This window comes from Pogonomyrmex barbatus, unplaced genomic scaffold, assembly GCF_055798465.1.
Source record: "Pogonomyrmex barbatus isolate J1 unplaced genomic scaffold, ASM5579846v1 scaffold21, whole genome shotgun sequence".
In the NCBI taxonomy this organism is placed as follows: domain Eukaryota; kingdom Metazoa; phylum Arthropoda; class Insecta; order Hymenoptera; family Formicidae; genus Pogonomyrmex; species Pogonomyrmex barbatus.
This window is the reverse complement of record NW_028297118.1, coordinates 3,036,408-3,054,540: the sequence shown is the minus strand read 5'-3', so window position 1 is coordinate 3,054,540 and position 18,133 is coordinate 3,036,408. Positions and strand designations below refer to the sequence as shown.

At 31.3% G+C, this 18,133-nt stretch overlaps 3 protein-coding genes across 7 annotated transcripts; 1 reads left to right on the top strand and 2 right to left on the bottom strand.

Annotated features, from left to right (window-relative positions):
• Positions 1 to 622: 622 nt before the first annotated feature.
• Positions 623 to 5,396, bottom strand: hay (ATP-dependent DNA helicase hay). 2 transcript variants are annotated; one of them, XM_089078205.1, is made up of 15 exons: positions 5,171 to 5,396; positions 4,588 to 4,793; positions 4,365 to 4,475; positions 4,025 to 4,174; positions 3,785 to 3,958; positions 3,508 to 3,699; positions 3,300 to 3,397; positions 3,055 to 3,161; positions 2,652 to 2,948; positions 2,309 to 2,577; positions 2,029 to 2,193; positions 1,731 to 1,917; positions 1,512 to 1,660; positions 1,045 to 1,161; positions 623 to 817 (listed from the first exon to the last, which is right to left on the bottom strand). In XM_089078205.1, the coding sequence occupies exons 1-15, from the start codon at positions 5,202 to 5,204 to the stop codon at positions 689 to 691; spliced, it is 2,385 nt and encodes a 794-aa protein (XP_088934331.1). In that variant the 5' UTR covers positions 5,205 to 5,396; the 3' UTR covers positions 623 to 688. The 2 variants fall into 2 exon arrangements, with proteins under 2 accessions (XP_088934331.1, XP_088934332.1); XM_089078206.1 differs by having other exon boundaries at positions 1,556 to 1,660.
• A 993-nt stretch (positions 5,397 to 6,389) lies between these two features.
• Positions 6,390 to 8,608, top strand: Acbp1 (Acyl-CoA binding protein 1). The gene is made up of 3 exons (XM_011634186.2): positions 6,390 to 6,680; positions 8,014 to 8,128; positions 8,204 to 8,608. The coding sequence occupies exons 1-3, from the start codon at positions 6,666 to 6,668 to the stop codon at positions 8,338 to 8,340; spliced, it is 267 nt and encodes an 88-aa protein (XP_011632488.2). The 5' UTR covers positions 6,390 to 6,665; the 3' UTR covers positions 8,341 to 8,608.
• Positions 8,609 to 8,723: 115 nt separating this feature from the next.
• On the bottom strand, positions 8,724 to 17,939 carry LOC105424126 (dnaJ homolog subfamily B member 6-B). 4 transcript variants are annotated; one of them, XM_011634187.2, is made up of 8 exons: positions 17,656 to 17,938; positions 13,549 to 13,655; positions 13,282 to 13,391; positions 12,635 to 12,745; positions 10,818 to 10,991; positions 10,481 to 10,748; positions 10,029 to 10,118; positions 8,724 to 9,671 (listed from the first exon to the last, which is right to left on the bottom strand). In XM_011634187.2, the coding sequence occupies exons 2-8, from the start codon at positions 13,611 to 13,613 to the stop codon at positions 9,503 to 9,505; spliced, it is 987 nt and encodes a 328-aa protein (XP_011632489.2). In that variant the 5' UTR covers positions 13,614 to 13,655; positions 17,656 to 17,938; the 3' UTR covers positions 8,724 to 9,502. The 4 variants fall into 4 exon arrangements, 3 of the variants coding, with proteins under 3 accessions (XP_011632489.2, XP_011632490.2, XP_011632491.2); XM_011634188.3 differs by lacking the exon at positions 17,656 to 17,938 and adding an exon at positions 13,817 to 14,014; XR_967493.2 differs by having other exon boundaries at positions 9,555 to 9,671; positions 9,951 to 10,118; positions 17,656 to 17,939.
• Between the last annotated feature and the right edge of the window lie 194 nt (positions 17,940 to 18,133).

Below are 18,133 nucleotides of genomic sequence, written 5' to 3'. Positions count from 1 at the left end.
ACTGAAGATATCTATATTTATGTTACGTGTACTGTAGATTTTCAATACTGTATATCGGAACACGGCTGCAGTAGATGCTTTCCATTGGCAACTGTTTAATCCATGGAAAAGTGAAGCCAACGTACCCCCTCTCGCACAATGAACGCGACGAATGATGTCCAATGAGAGCTTGTGCCCGAGCATACTGGTGATTTTCCCCCTCCACTTGCGCACCAGAGACGTTTATCCGTGAGCTTACGTGCGCTTGCGCAGGCACACGGAGCGTCTCTTTTGCGTAAGTGGAGGGGAAAAATCGTCATTGTGCTCGGGTACAAGTTCGCATCACTGCCTCTCAGATCTGTTCTACGATGCGTCGTATGTCGTAAGAATGGGCCAATCACAATCAAGTATTCTCCCCACATTCGTCTGTGATTGGTCAATTCTTGTGGCTTGCGACTAGACATGCGACGTATTGTAGAACAAGCTTAAGTTTTTCTGTGTGTCCCGACTTTTACCATGCTCCGTTCAAGCAATTTGAAATAAACTCGTCTAATGAAAAGACGTTTATTTCGAAAATTCAAAAAATTAACAGACAATAATCTTTAAATAATTATGAACGATATATAGGATACAAACAACTTCATAATATAAAAAAGACATATTTTATTTATATTTATAAATATTAAGAAAATCATTTTAATGAAGCTAATTATGTTCTAAATTTTTTAAACAGGGGATGTTTATTTGCTGTTGAGGAACCAGGAGCTTTTTTGTATTCATAGTAAATAGCATCGTCCGCTCCTGACATTGATGTCATAGTACCGGCTTTGCGAACAATCTGAGAAAAAATTTAAGATATTTTGGTAAGAAACATTTAGTTGCAATGAAATATATTATTGTATGTTACTAAATATATTATCTTAAGGATACTCCTCCCCTAAATACTGAATGCCTGTTTTCCAGAAGAATATCCAAAAACAAAGACATTCGCAGAGGTCGGATACTTTTGGGATAGACCTCGTATATATCTCTATATAGATCATGCTTTGTACTCATGTTACTCACTGGTCTTGGTCCTTCACCAGGTATTCTTTCTTCATCAGCATCTGTGTCACTAGCTGTTAATACTTGCTGCAATAAATGACCCTGTTCCTCTCGATTTCCATACATTAAATCTGGCTCCTAAGGAAAGCGATGATAATAACTTTATCTTATAGGTTCATATTGTTATAAAAAAAAAAAACATATACGCGCACATATGAACGCACGCACGCACACGCATGCAAACATACAGAATATCTTATTCTGATATCAGAATATCTTATTATCTGATATATTTTTCAAACTCATTGGTATATTTGCCTATATCTCAATTTTTTTTTCTATATCTTAAATAATGCTGTTTAGCAAGTTTAAAGAAGAAAAAAAAGAAATATTTTATCAAATTATTTTATCGATTATGTGTGCAATCCTTGCTGCTATAAATACTTTGAAGCATTTGTAGCACCAAGTGGATCGCGCCTTATATTTACCTCATCCATGCCTGCAAGTTTTGTAATAACTTTATAAGCATAACCTTGATTTACAAGAAACCGTTGTCGCTTTCTCGAGTAATTCATTTCCATTGTATCTTGTGATACAAGTGTATAAAAGAATGCATTATATTCTTCTGCGATTGCACCTATATAATAAAAAAATATAGTAATTTTTAATTATAATAATTTATGTTTAACATAATAAATAAATTATACCTTTCTTAGCTCTAAGAATGCGTCCTAATCGTTGGGCTTCTTGTCGCCTAGATCCACCATGGGATGAAATTTGAATCAAAACATTAGCCTCTGGTAAATCAAAAGAAGTATCTGCTACTTTACTGACAAATATTGTATTGACTTTCATATTAAATTTAAAATTTTGTAAAATTTGTATTCTTTCGCTCTGAAAAAAAAAAAACAAATTGCTATTACAAAAAAATTATGTTTATAAGACATAATTTTGTAAGTATAGCCTGTAAATTATTATTATCGTATGATTGGTGCTGATATTTACTTGACTAGTAGGACCATAAATATATGGCTTATTCATCTTAATAGCATAATGTTTTAATGCAAATACATTATCAGAAAAGACGATTGTTTTATCACCACGCCTTTCGTGATATCGAATTAAATATTGACAACAACGAAATTTATTTGGATTCATCACATACAATAACTGTAACATATAAAGATATAAACATATAAATAGCATGTAAAAATGTAACATATAAAGATATATCATATTTTAAGATAATATAAATTGATATAATTTCGAATTACGAAAAACTAACCAATTTTCTGCTCATCTTGCAAGTAAGATATTCTCTATAAAATTCTGGTGTCATAGGACACCAAACTTCTGCACATTGTACTCTTGCAATAAATCCTCTTTTTTGCAATTCCAACCAGTTAGCCTCATATAACTTAGGACCAATTAAAAAATTTAAATCGGCAATTTTATCATCCTCTCGCAAAAGCGTAGCTGTTAACCCCAACTTACAGTGAGACTGGACAATCGTTAATACTCTACGGAACATTTTCGCAGGAATAGTATGCACCTCTAAATAAAAATTACGCTTATTATAGAAAAACAAATATTATTTTGTTAAATAACTTATGAATAATAAAATTTACCATCCAAGACCATAATACCCCATTCCTGTTCTTGAAGCCAACGCATTGTTTGCTCAGCTTCCCATGAACGTTTTTGAGTATGTGTAATCATGGAATATGTAGTTATCAATATTCCACAGCCCATAGGTTTATCTTTTGCTTCGCTGGTAAAACGACAAATCATTGAATCATCGGCAGTAGACCACATCTTAAATTGCTGTTTCCATTGTTCCACGGATACACCAGAATTACATAGGACTAAAGCGCGTTTACGTACTGTACAACAAGCTGTTACTCCAACTAAACTTTTACCAGCACCTGCACTTAAGAAGATTCAAAATGCAAAACTTGCATGATGCTCGATTATTCTAACTGCTTAAACTGTTTTGTCATATTTAACAGAATTAAATAGAATTAAACATACCGCAGGGTAAAACTATTACCCCAGATCTAGCTCGTCCATTACCAAACATTTTCCGCAAACTTTTTTCTTGATAAGGTCTTAATACAGCTGATGGCTTCAAATCTATACTAATGAGATATTACGAGACATTTAACTTTTTATTTGTTTAATTTGTATAATTATTTTGTTACTTATTATTTGTGTAATTATTTCGTTAATTATTTTGTTAGTACTCAATATTCGCTCCTTTTCATTCATTTACTTACTTTATATCTGGATTGATACTATCATTGCGAAAATCATATTCCGCCAATAAAGGATGCTCCAGTTCAATGCATCGTTTTTGTATAACTTCAATTTTCTCCTTTTCACCATAACAATATGCAGTTTTAATATGAATACCTTATATTGTATTTTGTGCAAACAAATGTAAAAAATTAAATATATTAAATATATCAAAACAGATATATATACCTGATTCACTTCAAAACTAACTGTTTTCAGTTCTTGATCTTCTTCCTCATCTTCATCTTCTTTATCAATTTTGTTATAAAAAGCAGTTATATCTTCTGGAATGATAGCTGTTTCTGTTGATATTTGGTCAGATTCAGTCTCTGAATTTGTCTTACTAGGTACAGATGTATTCGCAAGTGATTTTGTTCCAAACTAAATTTCACAACATAAAAAAATAAACATATATTACATAATTACAATTTTTTTATGAATTATTGATATAAGTACTTCAACATACTTGAGGAACTTTTGTCTTTGTTTGAATATTTGTAATAACATCATCAGTTTCTGTATCTTCCACGAGTTTCCTCAATCGACATTCTTGAATTACTGGATCCTTTAATAACCTTTGCAGTACTTCGGGAAATGGAGATTCAATAAAATATTTATTATGTTTCAAAACAAGTTTAACCTATAAGATGCATTATCTTATTAAACTCATTTTTAATATCATGTAAAATTTATAAAAATTGCTCACTTTTCCATAGGATAATGTACACAGTTTTATAAATTCGATTATACCATCAGGAATACTAGTTTTACTCAATCTCTTTAAATATTCTATTATATCTTGTGTTTGTAGACCTACACTAACAGCAGCATAGAGTGAATATGCAGTTAGTTTGTACTAAAAAATAAAAATATCATATATACACTGTTTTATACACACATTGTTACATACACACACACACGCGCGCGCATACATACACGTGCGTGTGCGTGATGTGTGTGTGTGTGTTTGTGTGTATTACACATATTATTATTCAAGTTTCAATGTAATTTAGAGTCTTTTTTATCAATTAAATCTTTAATCTTACTTCATGAATATGTTCTGGTCGGCATACAGGCTCCGATATAGCTATTAAAAAATCATGAGCATGTTTATACACTGGAGAAAAAGATTCCAAAAAGATATGTCCATTTGGCGCCTATCAAAAATAAAGAAAAATATTATTTTGGAATAAATTTGATACCTTGTAGAACAAATTTAATACTTTTTATAAAATTTGTATAAAATTTTAGAAATCAAAAGATTCTTACCACCCATAATGGTCTAGATGCACAATCTGGTTTTAAAATCATTTGCAAGCGATAATCTTTTGCTCCAAATTCATCCTCAATTGCACAATCATCTTGTTTTTCTACATCATTTTTTGCCGCATCTGGTACACCGTCTGTCTCATTGCTATCTATTGAATCGTCATCATTGTATTCATCATAATCATCCTTACGCTTCTTCCATTTACCTTCATCAGTAAATGTAATAGTAAATATAAATTGAATATATAAAGCATAACTATTCTTTATATATATATATATATATATATATATATGTAATTTAATAAACAAATAAACCTAGCCAAGTTTAATAAAATTGATAAAGATGAAGGGCATGTAAAGCCTAGCTGGATCTTCTTGCTTAAAAATTTCTGTTTATTCTGTTTATAAAAATTTATTGTTCAATAAACGAAAATTTTTAAGCATGAAGATCCAGCTAAGCCTTACATGCTCTTCATCTTTATCAAGTATATAATTTAATTTTAATACAAAACTAAAGCATGTAATTGTAAACAAATAAAATAAAAAAATTCGACAAGCAGAATATAATGTATAGGTTATGTACTATTATCTTTCTTGAAGCGCTTTGGCGGACCCATTAAATACAGATAATGTAATGTAAATATTTGTTATTCGATAAATTTCTTTTTCTCTTTTAATATAAATGTTCTTTTTAGATTATTGTTTTATTTCATTTAACTTTTTTTAAATTACACTGCACTCAAAATACTCCAATACTCATTGCCAGTGCCACTGGCACTGTGTAGCTGCGTTCCGATATTCACTGTAAGTGAAAATCTATAATATACGTGACTTGAACTATATTTTCAGTACTGGCAGTGAATAACGAAACCAGTGGTGCAAACTTGTGCTCGAGCACGCTGGTGATTTTCCTCCTCCACTTGCGCACCAGAGACGCTCCGTCTACTGTGTGTCTGCGCAAGCGCGCGTAAGCTCACGGATAGACGGAGCAAGTGGAGGGAAGAAAACAGTGCGCGCGCTTGCGCAGGCACGCACTAGATGGAGCGTCTCTGGTGCGCAAGTGGAGGAGGAAAATCGCCAGCGTGCTCGGGCACAAGTTTGCGACACTGGGGGAAAATCGCCAGCGTGTTCGAGCACAAGTTTGCACCACTGATTGGAACGCAGAGAGAGAAGCCTGAGAGCGGACATGATCGCGATTTAGCTGCACTCTATTTTGAAGCGCCTCTATGTCCACAAAAACGTGGACATTAAACTATATAATCAATGTCCATGATTCTGTAGGTAATATCCGTGATTGTGTGGTTCTCATTCGTGCTATGTCCATGATTTTGTGGTTTTGTTCCATGCTGTATGCAGGAATAACAGATAAAGAGAGTAGATAAAGAGACTAGATAAAGAGAGACGATCAATCTCTATCCGTGTATATGTATATGACACATTGTTTACCAAACAGTTCATAGTTTATTAATTATTTTTAAAATATTAATCTGTTAGAGAACATATTAAAATATCTATAACTTTCAAATAGTATTGAATTATTATAAAATAATTAAATTATTTCATAATTAACATTGTAACAACATTAAATTAGCATATTTTAATAAGTATTTATTAAAGTATTTTATAGTAATTTATTATGAGTAATTTATTATAAGTATTTTATAATACTACTATATAATGTTTAGACAGAAAACTGGAATTTTATTAAAATAATCTTATTGTAAATAAAAAAAGAGAAGATCCTTATTTCCCATAAAGATTTGCAATGAAGATATATGTTTATTTTTAAATGAAATATTTTCTCATAGTAAAGACGTCGAACTTTATTCGCCAATTTATCGATGTGTTCTAAATTACAAGAAAAGCCAGTAATCTTCACAATAAAAAATTAATCGTTGCTTTAAGTTGAACTAGAGAACCACGTATGCTATGTATATGGCCACGTACGTAGTTTCTTAGTGCGGCATCCGTTAACGAGTGTCATAACCTATAACCGTATCTCTCCCACATACAATTTTTTTCTGACATCATTGTCGTCATAACTTTGTGTCCAAAACTCTAAACTAATATTGTTTATTATGTCGCTGGATGAGGTAAGAATAAATAAGCAAATTTAATTCTAACAAAATTATTATCATAATTTAGATTATGTTACATTATACGCAAAAATAGAATATGTGAAATTCGCATTTTTGTTTTCAAAATATTAAAGTTAGAGCAAGAAATGAAATTAGTAATTATTAGTTTAAGTTTAGTGAAGTCATGAAGTTGTCTGTAGCTGAAGCTGAAGTAATGTCTATATTAATTATTTTTGTCTTCATATCAGTACAATCGATTGTGTATTTGAATGATTATAATTTTCGAAATTATTTCAAAAAGACAATATACTAAAATGTTTCGTAATATACATTTTTTTAAACAAATTTATTAATCTAGAAGAAATTAAGAATTAATGATGAGTCGATAAGAAAAGGAAAATACTCTGCAAATTGGAAGTGGATATTTTTATAATTATATATAAAGTTCTCTATTAAGTTTAGTGTAAATTAAGTTATTTTAGCAAAATTATGCTATCTGATACATCACATATGCATATTTATAAAAATTTGAAGAATAATTTTGTCATCTAAAATATATTGATTATTCAAATCTGGTGATTCATTCATCCTAACATTTTAAATTGTAATATTGGAACAATCAATTTGTATATTTATATAATAGATATAAATAAATTTAAGCAAGAAAATAATCATAAAATATAATATGCCAAACTTTGAAATTGATAATGTTTATATTATAGATATAAAAAAAATTTCATATAAAATTTCATATTTAATATTTATTACAATGATCTTATACCTAGTAAAAATAAATTTATACATACATATATATTTATTTATATATAAAATTTATTTTATTATATCCATCTTAAATTATTGTGTAAACATAAAATGAGATAATTTTTTTATATAATACATAACTGTATTATACACACACACACACACACACACACACACACACACCACGCGCGCGCACGTATGTGTATATAATATTGTTTTATAATTTTAACAAAGTTTGGCATATTTGTATGTTTAATAATCAATTTTTGTATAAATTTTTTATGTATATCCCTATACAAATGTAATAATTAAATAATCAGTATGAATTTGATAATTAATATATTTTATATGATCTACATATTATTAATTTACTACTCTCCTTACAGATAAAAAAAAATAAAAATATTGAAAGAATTTTTTACTTGAAATTAGCATTGAATTATATAATGATACATTAGTTTTACGCTATTGTATTCCAATAGATTAAATTATAATTTCTATTAGATTTAACAACTTTTTACGAAATAAAAATTAAAAAAATCTTTCTTGTTATCAAGTGATCATAAAAACGTATCTCTCTTCTCAGAGATTTAACAATGCAGCTACAGCAGTAAGAGAATTGGCTGCACAACCAGAAGATGAAGACTTACTCGAATTGTATGCTCTGTATAAGCAAGCTATCGTCGGTGATTGTAACACAGGTACATTTTTATGGACAGCTCATTACTCATCATATGTATGTGTACAAATAATATAATCTGTAATCTTTCTTCTAGAGAGGCCAGGAATGTTGGATTTCAAAGGAAAAGCAAAATGGGATGCTTGGAATGGTAAAAAGAGCATGGGACAAGAAACGGCAAAAGAGAAATACATAGCTAAAGTAGAGGAATTAATCGCTTCAATCGGAAAATAGTTGGCTCATTATCATGTGTATACGTGCATATAAATATTTGCATGTAATCGCGTCCAATTGTTTATAAAACACTTTTTCACTATTGATGGGAAGCATCCGAAATATGACACATTACGCCTATATGAATGATCGTGTACCGCATATAGATATAGTAACAATACTGATTTTCTATTATTTAGTAGTAACACTACATGCACTTTCTTTGTTTCGTTTATAAATCTTGTATTTACACGATTATTAATCAGTATAAAAACACTACTCGCATATATATATTTCTGTAGCAATTGATTTTCCCTCTTTATATATAAACAGCAATTTCATCTCTGCCGTTTGTTGTAATCCCATACTATTCAGTTCCATATTGAAGATTCATACTCTCAAGATAATGTATATTAATAATGTATTTCTATAACGTTTTTTTTTCTTATTATTATATACACATATGTAAATAGCTAATCGAAGGAAATACGATCGAAAATGGTTCTTCTAACAGTTTCTCAACGGTATGTGCTTGTGCATATTTAACTAAAACTTAAATCGGTAAATAACGCTAGAATCAACGATGATAAACATACGCAGGGATGAAAATAAATTATGCTATTAACTGATATGCTATTAATCGCATGAAATAATTTTAAGAAATTACAAGTTTTGTGTCAGTTCTGTAACTTAACGAGTTCTGTAACGATAACCGAGACTAAAGTTTGCAAACGGCATCGGTTACGTCATATAACTAGGAGACAGATGTTATTTGTAAATTAGTCTCAATTCGTGGCGTAAGCGATACGTTATCACGATATCTAACTAAATTCAAACAGCTTGTTTTCACAAAGCTAAACGATTGAACGACAAGCCGCTTCACTTTTAAAACTAAAAGCCGACAAATTGTATTCTTTTCTTTAAATAAATTTTATTGTTTACAAATCGCGTGAATCAATTATGATCGTCTATATAGTATGTTATTCTTTCCTTCTTAATTCGTACATAGATTAGCGACATTCTTTTTGCTTATCAATTTATGGATTTTTGTCAAGTAATAATGGATAGTGGAATAATATTGATAAGATGAAAATTTACCCTTGGAACCAAATTTGTCAAGTACATCAGAAGCGCACACTAGTCAACTTGATATACAAGGAACTTGAGACAAGAGCGAAGTAAATTATTTCTTCTTACTTCTATCGTGCTTCTTACTCGTGTGCGGATGATGATGCGTCTTTATTCTGCTAGCTTTTAGATAGTCGCTGTGGATCGCGTTTGAATTGTGGCTACCCATCGTGTTATCGTGGATGTTCTCACAGACTTGACGACTCGTCGATGCTTCGTCGAACCTAATACACACACAAACAAACGAAATGACGGAAAATCGAAGTCTGCATAAAAGACAATTCATTCTTGTTTTATATAAATTCCAATTATTAATGCTCCGATCACTCGGGCTTAGAGAGCCTATCTCACTATTATCAGCTGTCAATTTTGGTGAATAATACGATGAGTAAGTGTAGAGTACAAGTATATCAATTGTTACATTCTCGACGAAACAATGGACAAGGACTGAGAAGAGGAACTGTGTAGAGACGGATTAACGCGGATACAAGGTACTCATTTACAGATGTTTGAATCGTGACGACAGGAATTTCTCAATTGCCAAGGAGAGATCGAGCGAATGAGATGTGTTTTAACTGTACGTTATTGACTGTGGTACGCCGTTCACTGTCTTCGATTTCAGTACATCATTTTCATAAGACATTATTGTTTCTTTTCCATTTTCATAGACTCTGTAAAAAAATACAAGAAAAGGGACAATTAGAAAAGATGTGTCATATAATTGTCATATAAAAATACAAGAAAACTTGCCCGCATACTTCGTGAAATGATTCGGAATCCAAAAAGAAAAAAAGCTATATAAACATAGATCCAAAAATGAACTATTTCTGAGTTATATTTACTTTTAAATAATTGTAGTTTTTTTTTAAATATAAAAGTGGACGTGTAACTCGAAAACAACTCATTTCCGGATCTATCATATTTATATAACTTGTTTTTTATCCCGAATCATTTCGAGAAGTAATGCAAGCGAGTTTCCGGACACTCTCTGTATATCAAATTTTATTTAAGTGTACGTTGTGTCAAGATTTACTTTTTGGTTGTAATCTTCTTTCCATCAATGAAACGAGTCGAAGTACTAGTACGCTTTACAGCAGCGCCTCCACCCATTCCATCGAAACTGGTAAAGGAGGTACCAAAGGAGGTAAAGTTTCCTGCGGCACTAGCATTTCCCATTAGATCATCAAACGGCAAACGAAAACCGAATCCAAAGGGTCCAAAGAAAGAAGTACTCAGACTGTTATTAGTCGAATGACCATGTCTCCCTCCAGCACCTCTCCGGGAACCACCGCCATGAAAACCTGTAAAATTCAATGTTTGCAGCATTTGTCTTTTACCATACAGATATTTTCTATCTAGATGTACATTACCGGCAAATAAATCTTCAAACGGTATCCCATCGAAAAATTCTCTAAATACTTCCTCAGGATCTCTAAAAACGAATGTTCCAAAGTGTGAATCGAAATCATCTCCATGGCGTCGTTTGCCTCCAGGCATTTGAAGACCTTCCTTGCCATACTGATCGTAAACGCGTCTCTTCTTTTCTAAAAATTTCCAAGAAAAATATTTGTTATTTTTATTGACTTATAATTATTGTATAGGATTATTTCCTGTAACTTGATCATTTAGAATATCTCTGTTTTTAATGATACGAAATAATATATAAAGAAAAAAGTTTGTTTCAAAGAGATATTATGATGGATCTTTTTTAAATATTGTTATTTTACAAGATTTCAAGATCAACATTTTTTTAAAATAAAATAACATAATTATGACTATATTATGACTATATTATTATTTTCATAAAATAATAATATAGTCATAAAATAGATTCAACATATAAGATTTGTTCACCTTAGACAATCTTAAACATTAAGATAACGTTAAACATAAGATCACATTTAAATGTGATTTTTTTAATGTTTAAGATTATCTTAGGGTCAACGTACCATACATAACACATATATAACTGAATTTGTTTCTTTTATAAATTATATTATTACATTAATGAAAATGTATAACATATAAAAAAATGTTGATGATCTCGAAATGATCGAGTTACAAAAAACATCCTGTATATACATATTGCAATTTTGCTTCTTTCAATCAAAATCCAACAAGCGAGGCTTTTGCAAGACTTGAGGAAAGTTAGTTCAAAATATTATCGTCTATCACTTTCATGTCAACTTAAATATATATAAATATAACTTAGTTTAGCTTATGCTAAAACCATGGTTGCCATCTCTTTGATTTTTATTTAAAAACTCCAATACCCTGGTAAATGGAAAAAAAATTCCGACTGATTAATCGTTATGGCCTTTAAAAAAAAGTACTTAATTATAGTGTTTTGGAAAGCTCTCGAAATAAGTTACAAGAATGTGCAATAAAGAATGGGAATTTTCATTAAAAAATTTCAAGGTAATTTTTACCTGACCTTAACAACGCTATTCAAGGTTGCACTCTCTTGCTACGTGATGCGTTTCTTGAAACCTTACATTTTGTGATTAATGAAACATTTTTCTTAAAAATGTTTTGTTATCGAGATATTTCAGAGATCTGGAATTTTTTCCCCACTTTGTATATGTGAACGTAAGAAATTGTTAACATAATAATAGATCAAATATTCCCATTTCTTTTTTTCTTTGAAAAATTGATCTTCAATAGAATATTAATCTAAGATGGCAATCGTGGCTAAGACATATTGAATTTTTTCTCAAAAATGTAACTCTCAATCAAGTTATAATTCGCTAGCATTAACTGTTAACACACGCTGACAATAGAATAACAAGCGGGATTAACTGCAACGCATATTCGATCGCTCATATCTTTTTATCTATTTAATAGTGACAATAAAAAGAATGTTGTGAATTTTCTCCGATTGTGTGTATCGAATAATCATTGCAATTTGATATTTGATTACTCAAAATTCTTCTGATCAAAGAGATCTTTAGATTATGAAATACAATTTTTATAAAGTAACCCTGCTACTGTAACTCAATTTGCAACTTGAAGATGCGTATTCTAGTCGTCGATCTCGCCTCTTCATCGTGTCAAATATTCCTTGAATCTTTTCAAAAGAGAAGAAGAAACACGATAAATTATTTTATAATACATTGTTAAGGCAAATAGAAAAAGAAGAAACTACACAATGTTTTGAGCACTCTGCAAATCGTTTTTCAAGTGATACCGAAATATCGCTGGAAAGGAGAATCAAAGAAACTCCGGAAGGTGAATCCACGGCCGGGTTTTGATGCTGCCCTCTGATACAAGTGTTGATCGTAAGTACGTCTCTTCACATCTGGAAAGATTTTCTATATCGCCCCGCTCTTTTTCGTACACAAGCCAAACTATACGCATACATTTTTCATAACACTCGTCTGTTTGACTTTCTTGACAATCTATAATCTGCGATCTATATTTTTGAAAGGAGCATCTCTATTATGTTTGACGTTTTGGATAAAAAAGCTGCGGTTTTTAGTTCAAACATGTTAATCCTAGAAATCTGATACTTAGACTACTTGTATAGTTTTCACTAGCTAGTGTCGTAGCTAGAGGATTGATCTTCGACTCTCATGTCATAAACAATAAACAGTTTGCGTTTGAATCGTGCTAATTCATTTCATAGATGTTTATGAAATGTTCTTATTTTACATCACCAAAGTTATTGGAATCTATTGGGGTCTTTATAAGAATTTAATTAAGGCATTGGATATCAACATGTCTTAGAAAACTTATAGTCTTATAGCTATATAGAAAAATCATTTCTTACTGATGAAGATTGCAACATCTTCGATCAAAACGATTGTTACATTCTTAAAATGTACATATAGTTACCGTCACTCAAAACTTCATAAGCTTCTGAGATTTCCTTGAATCTTTTATTTGCCTCTTCTAAATTATCCGGATTCTTGTCTGGATGCCATTTTAATGCCAACTTTCTATATCTGTGAAACGAAAATATGCCGGATATTGCGTTAGCGGAGTTTGTCAAAAACATGATTAAGGAATCATTTCGTAAAATTTCGAAATTTGCTTTAAATCATTTGTAGTGCTATATATGAAACGGGCGCGATAAATGAAAGATAAAAGAATGAGACTTACGCTTTTTTAATATCAACACTGCTGGAATTTCGCTGTATTTCCAGTACTTTGTAATAATCCACCATTGTTCGATACGCTCAGAAATGAATCAGGACTTTGGGAACCACCTGTCGGACAATGCGAGAGCATTAATTGACGAGAATTCGACGGCAGTAGGTAGCTTAGTCTGTAACCTTTAACGACATCATGTCATTAAGAGTTACAGAGTTGGTCTATACTAAAGTGCGGAATCGATTATGACACAACGTTAAAAAGAGACATAACGTACGATCGGAAACTCGAGGTTCATGTTATCGCCCTGCTTTCTCGAGCAAGCCACATTTTTTCCCGCAACAATAACGCGACAATGACATTCTCGTAACATTTTCCTTAATGTTTACTACTCGACACTTTAACCAGCAATGTACATTGTTACATTCGCGACGCGAGTGTGTCGATAACAATTTAAATACGCACGCGCTGTCACTGTTTTCTTTTCTTTTCTTTCTTTCTTTTTTTTTTTTTTTTTTTTTTTTTATTAATAACGAATGCGCGACACGCAACGGCGAAATCTCGATGGGAAACTGAAGCGTGTGAGCCTGAGGAGGCGACTAGCAACGAAATCACTAAAGTTAGCCAAGCCGACTATCGAAAATAGTTGGAAATATAGAGGTGGAGGTCATTGCGATATCAAGAGTCGCCCAAAGATCGGAGTCATCACCAGCCCGCTGTCTACTCACCGACTTTGCATATAGACGTCCAATTAGTCCAATTAGGTGTCACTGGCGATGACGTCTAATTAGGCTCATGAATCGAACGAATTAAATGAGAAAAAAGACGGAGGATGCACTGTTACAACTCAAGAATTTATTAAAAAATTTATCATTTTTTATACGTAAACGTTTTCAGACTCTAATATTCTTAAATCCCCTTTTTCCCCGTTTCTTCTCAACAAACAACATTTGAATAAATATCCTGACAAACCTTCCTTTGCTTGACTAATTACAAATTTTATTTAGTCCTATCCAAACAAATCATTGCACACGGATATGTCTTTTAGTTCTCGTGCTATTTTCCTCCTCAGAAAACTGCAATCGCTACGTTTGATATTAAAACACTTTGCTTGTTATTGCTTATTATTTTAACGAAAATTCCGAAATCTATCTCAATTTCAACGAAGATATCCGTCTTGCATTAGCAGTCTTGTCAGAAACTTAAAGAAAAGTCCACATCCTCGTCTCGGTATACTTATAAATATATTATCGTCTTAGATGAAATAACTTCAGAACAGTTTTTCTTTTAATTAAACTTAATTAAACATTACGTCGCATCTTGCATATGACAACATCTCTTTAGGACCTCTCAGCATCAGGTGACATTCGTCATCTTCTGCTACTTTGATACTACTTTTGCTCTCGATAACTGGCTCTTCGCCAAATGAAATTGTGTACCCTTAGTCGAAGGGAAAAAAAACAAAACAAAAAAAAAAAAAAATTCGACGTATGCTCGACGTATGACACCAATCGATGCGAGATAAAAAGCTTATTATGTGCTTTTACCTAGGAATAGGACGAAGCTGTACACTCGTGTGACTCACTCCACTTTGGGATTCAATTTTGGTCTACCTATGCACGCTGCCTACGCACACGTGTAAAGTTTCTCTCTCTTTGTCTCTCTTTTTCGCTTGCTCGTTTACTTACTCGTTCACTCGCTCGCTCATTCAGATTGTAACCAGCGTGCTCGTCATCGCGACAAACGCAAATCGCACACCAATGAAAACTTTCGTGTTCCAACTAATTATTCTTAACGTCGTCGCGAGATTTCACAAATTCCCAAATTCTTCTAGCTAGATTTCCACCCCTTTTCGGTAAAACAGGATCTTTCGGGTCTTTTTTGACCGAGCGAGCAAACTTCCCATCGATCAAACTTGAAAAGACCGATTTATTACGCGAGAAAACGAGTTCGCGAATACATCTGTCAATTTGAGAGCATATGCATTTGCGAGAAAAACATACGAGACGGAAGCGATTCCAGTGGGCGTCCTTATGCTCTTATAGAGAAGCGTGACGTCAGTTTTATATATTTGGCCAGAGAATGACATCGAGGCAAAGGACTTTATGCGACATTATGAAAACATGTCCTCGCTCGCGCGAATCTTTCCGTACATTATCTTTGTCAAATATGCTTCAAATATGTCATTTTGGTATCATCATGATTGCTTATCTATCATTACTTTTTTAGAGTGTAAAATAAATGTAAAATGTTCTTGTAATTTTTTCAATATTAATATTTTTTAACGCATTAGCATTCAGCAATTAGCAATCAGACTCAACAAATAATTGTCTCAACAATAATTTATATTTCAATGAAAGTAAATATGAATAATTAAGAAAAATATCATGACAAGTTTCAAGCATATCACTATATAAATATTAAGATAAATAAATAAATTTTAATACATATATTTAATTTTAATATATATATATATATATATATATATATACACATATGTGTAATTAAAATTACACACACACACACACACACACACACACACACACACACACACACACACACACACACACACACACACACATGTGATATAGATTATAAATTTATTAAATCATATGATGTTGCAAAATATTACATTATGTATTTCATTATATAATCATAAGCAATTTATTTATATATTGTGTAAATTATTCATTCTATTTCTTTTGATCTTATCAGATATGATTCATAATTCAAAATTATTATTCAGTATTACCTTATATTTTGTACTTAACTATAAGGTTAAACAAACACAACAAACGTGAATAAGGAATAAAAAATTAAACATAAAAAATTAGAAAGGAGAAATACTTTTGACCAATAAAAGAACATAATAATATTCCTCGATTATGATTGAAGCACATTTCCTACATATTGAAAAATTTAAATCTCTATTTCTAACTCTCTTTCTAATAAGAGCAAACATGAATCATCAAGAAAAATATCAACAAGAATGTCACTATATATTTTATGAAATTTAATAGCAGGAGAATGAATAGCTTTTATTTAGAATAGAAATTTTAAATTTGTTTAGAAATTTAATTCATAATGGGAATTTATTTTAGAAATTTAATTCATAACATTTTTTAATCTATACCTATATCTAAATTCTATCTCAATCTACATCTAAATATCGTATTTTCATATGAAAATCTATAATACATAATGATGTATACTGTAAGATTTTCATATTTCTCGAGAATGAGGCCTCTTCGAGAACAAGGTTTCTTAGATTCTACACATAATAGAGAAACAGAAATTAGGAACACAAATATTGTTAAATTTTGGAAATGAAAATAAAGAAAAGATTAAACATAACAATGAACATAAATATAAGATATAATTATATATTTATTTATGTCTGTTTTGCATTACGTTTAAATCTGTTTCTAATTTTCATTTCTAAAATTTAATATTTATTCCTGTTCTTCTGTTATATACAGAGCCTTATTCTTTTCATTTTATCTCATATGAGCAAGCATATAGGAGAACATTAATGGTAATATATATTTTAGCAATAAGTGAGATCAATCAAGCTGAAAATTATGGAAATAAGATTATTATTTCAAAATTCTTGGTTATAATGGCTGTTGGAGTATAAATATTGATCGAAGATAAACAAGCATAGACAAGTAGAATAGATTCTTTAAACAGTTTGCGATAAAACTAAGAAATAACTGCAAATTACAAAGTTTTGCATAATCACATATCTACATAAATGTTTATCCATTTTTTTTGCTATGAATGCATTTCGACTTGAAAACGACATACTTATTTCCATCGCTTCTACCTTATAATCCTTGAAGACACTTTTACAAACAATATGTAGATTAAATATTTTTGATCCATGGTTATTAATTTAATGTCACTCGCTCAAAATGCGCCAGTATTTGGTGTGTTTATAAATTTTTGCGACTACGGATAAAACTTTTCTTCAAACGTTTGTTCATCCTTGAAGCTTTGGATGTGTATAGATATGTAAAATGTTCGAAACCAAAGAGCGGATAGAAGCGTGTAATCATATGACGATTGATTTCACGATTGCATGGCATTCTATTGCAAATTATCTTCGAAACTTACCGAAAATAGCTCCTTTTTGTTATATGTTAACGTTAATCGCCAATCACACTTGTCGATCGATTTTAAATTTCCAAGGTAAACCGTTTTTGCCTCTTGATCGGAAAGGAAGCATACATTCGCGAATAAAAGTAGAAGAACGCAGGAATATCGTGAAATTGCCTCAAACAAAGCTTTCGATATCCAATGTGGATGGCGTTTCGATTTTTCTAGATTGTGATAGCTGGTACAATAAACGACTATATGCTTGGCTTCAGGTGTGCCTTCACGTCTGAAGTTAGATACTTTTTATACAAACATCCTATCTAGATATTTATTCGTAACTATTGAATCTAGGGATTAATTGTGTGATGTTGAAACGAAGTGAAAATTACAAATGTGAAGAAATTCACTAGAATATCTGCGACTTAAGGATCCCGTCACACGCGGCGTAACTTGCGTAAGCGTAACTTGCGCCGACCAATCACATCGTTTCACAACT